The 237-nt window shown below is 61.2% G+C and overlaps 1 protein-coding gene across 1 annotated transcript in view; it reads right to left on the minus strand.

Moving 5' to 3' along the window:
* Nucleotides 1-237, minus strand: part of LOC119588191 (glutamate receptor 1-like) — a 36914-nt gene that overhangs the window by 4084 nt on the left and 32593 nt on the right. Inside the window, exon 4 of the mRNA XM_037936894.1 lies at nucleotides 28-230. Coding sequence (XP_037792822.1) covers nucleotides 28-230 — 203 coding nt within the window. The remainder of the gene's footprint in view (nucleotides 1-27; nucleotides 231-237) is intronic.

Here is a 237-nt window from a genome sequence, read left to right on the forward strand (position 1 = left end):
GCTATTCTCTGGAACCTGTAACCTTACCATCAGAAATTTAGGCATCATCGACCCTGCTTCCAGGCGCCAAGGAAGGTCATCCTGGGCCGAGGTCAGGCCAGGCGTCGATGGGATGGTGACCAGCACGTCAGCATGGCGCAGGATGCCGCTGTAGAGACATGACACGAGGACGCAGAGCCACGTGCTCACGAGGAGGCGGCCGCCGTCCTTGCGGGGCAGCCAGTCTGAGCCTGAGGA

This window comes from Penaeus monodon, chromosome 23, assembly GCF_015228065.2.
Source record: "Penaeus monodon isolate SGIC_2016 chromosome 23, NSTDA_Pmon_1, whole genome shotgun sequence".
In the NCBI taxonomy this organism is placed as follows: Eukaryota; Metazoa; Arthropoda; class Malacostraca; order Decapoda; family Penaeidae; genus Penaeus; species Penaeus monodon.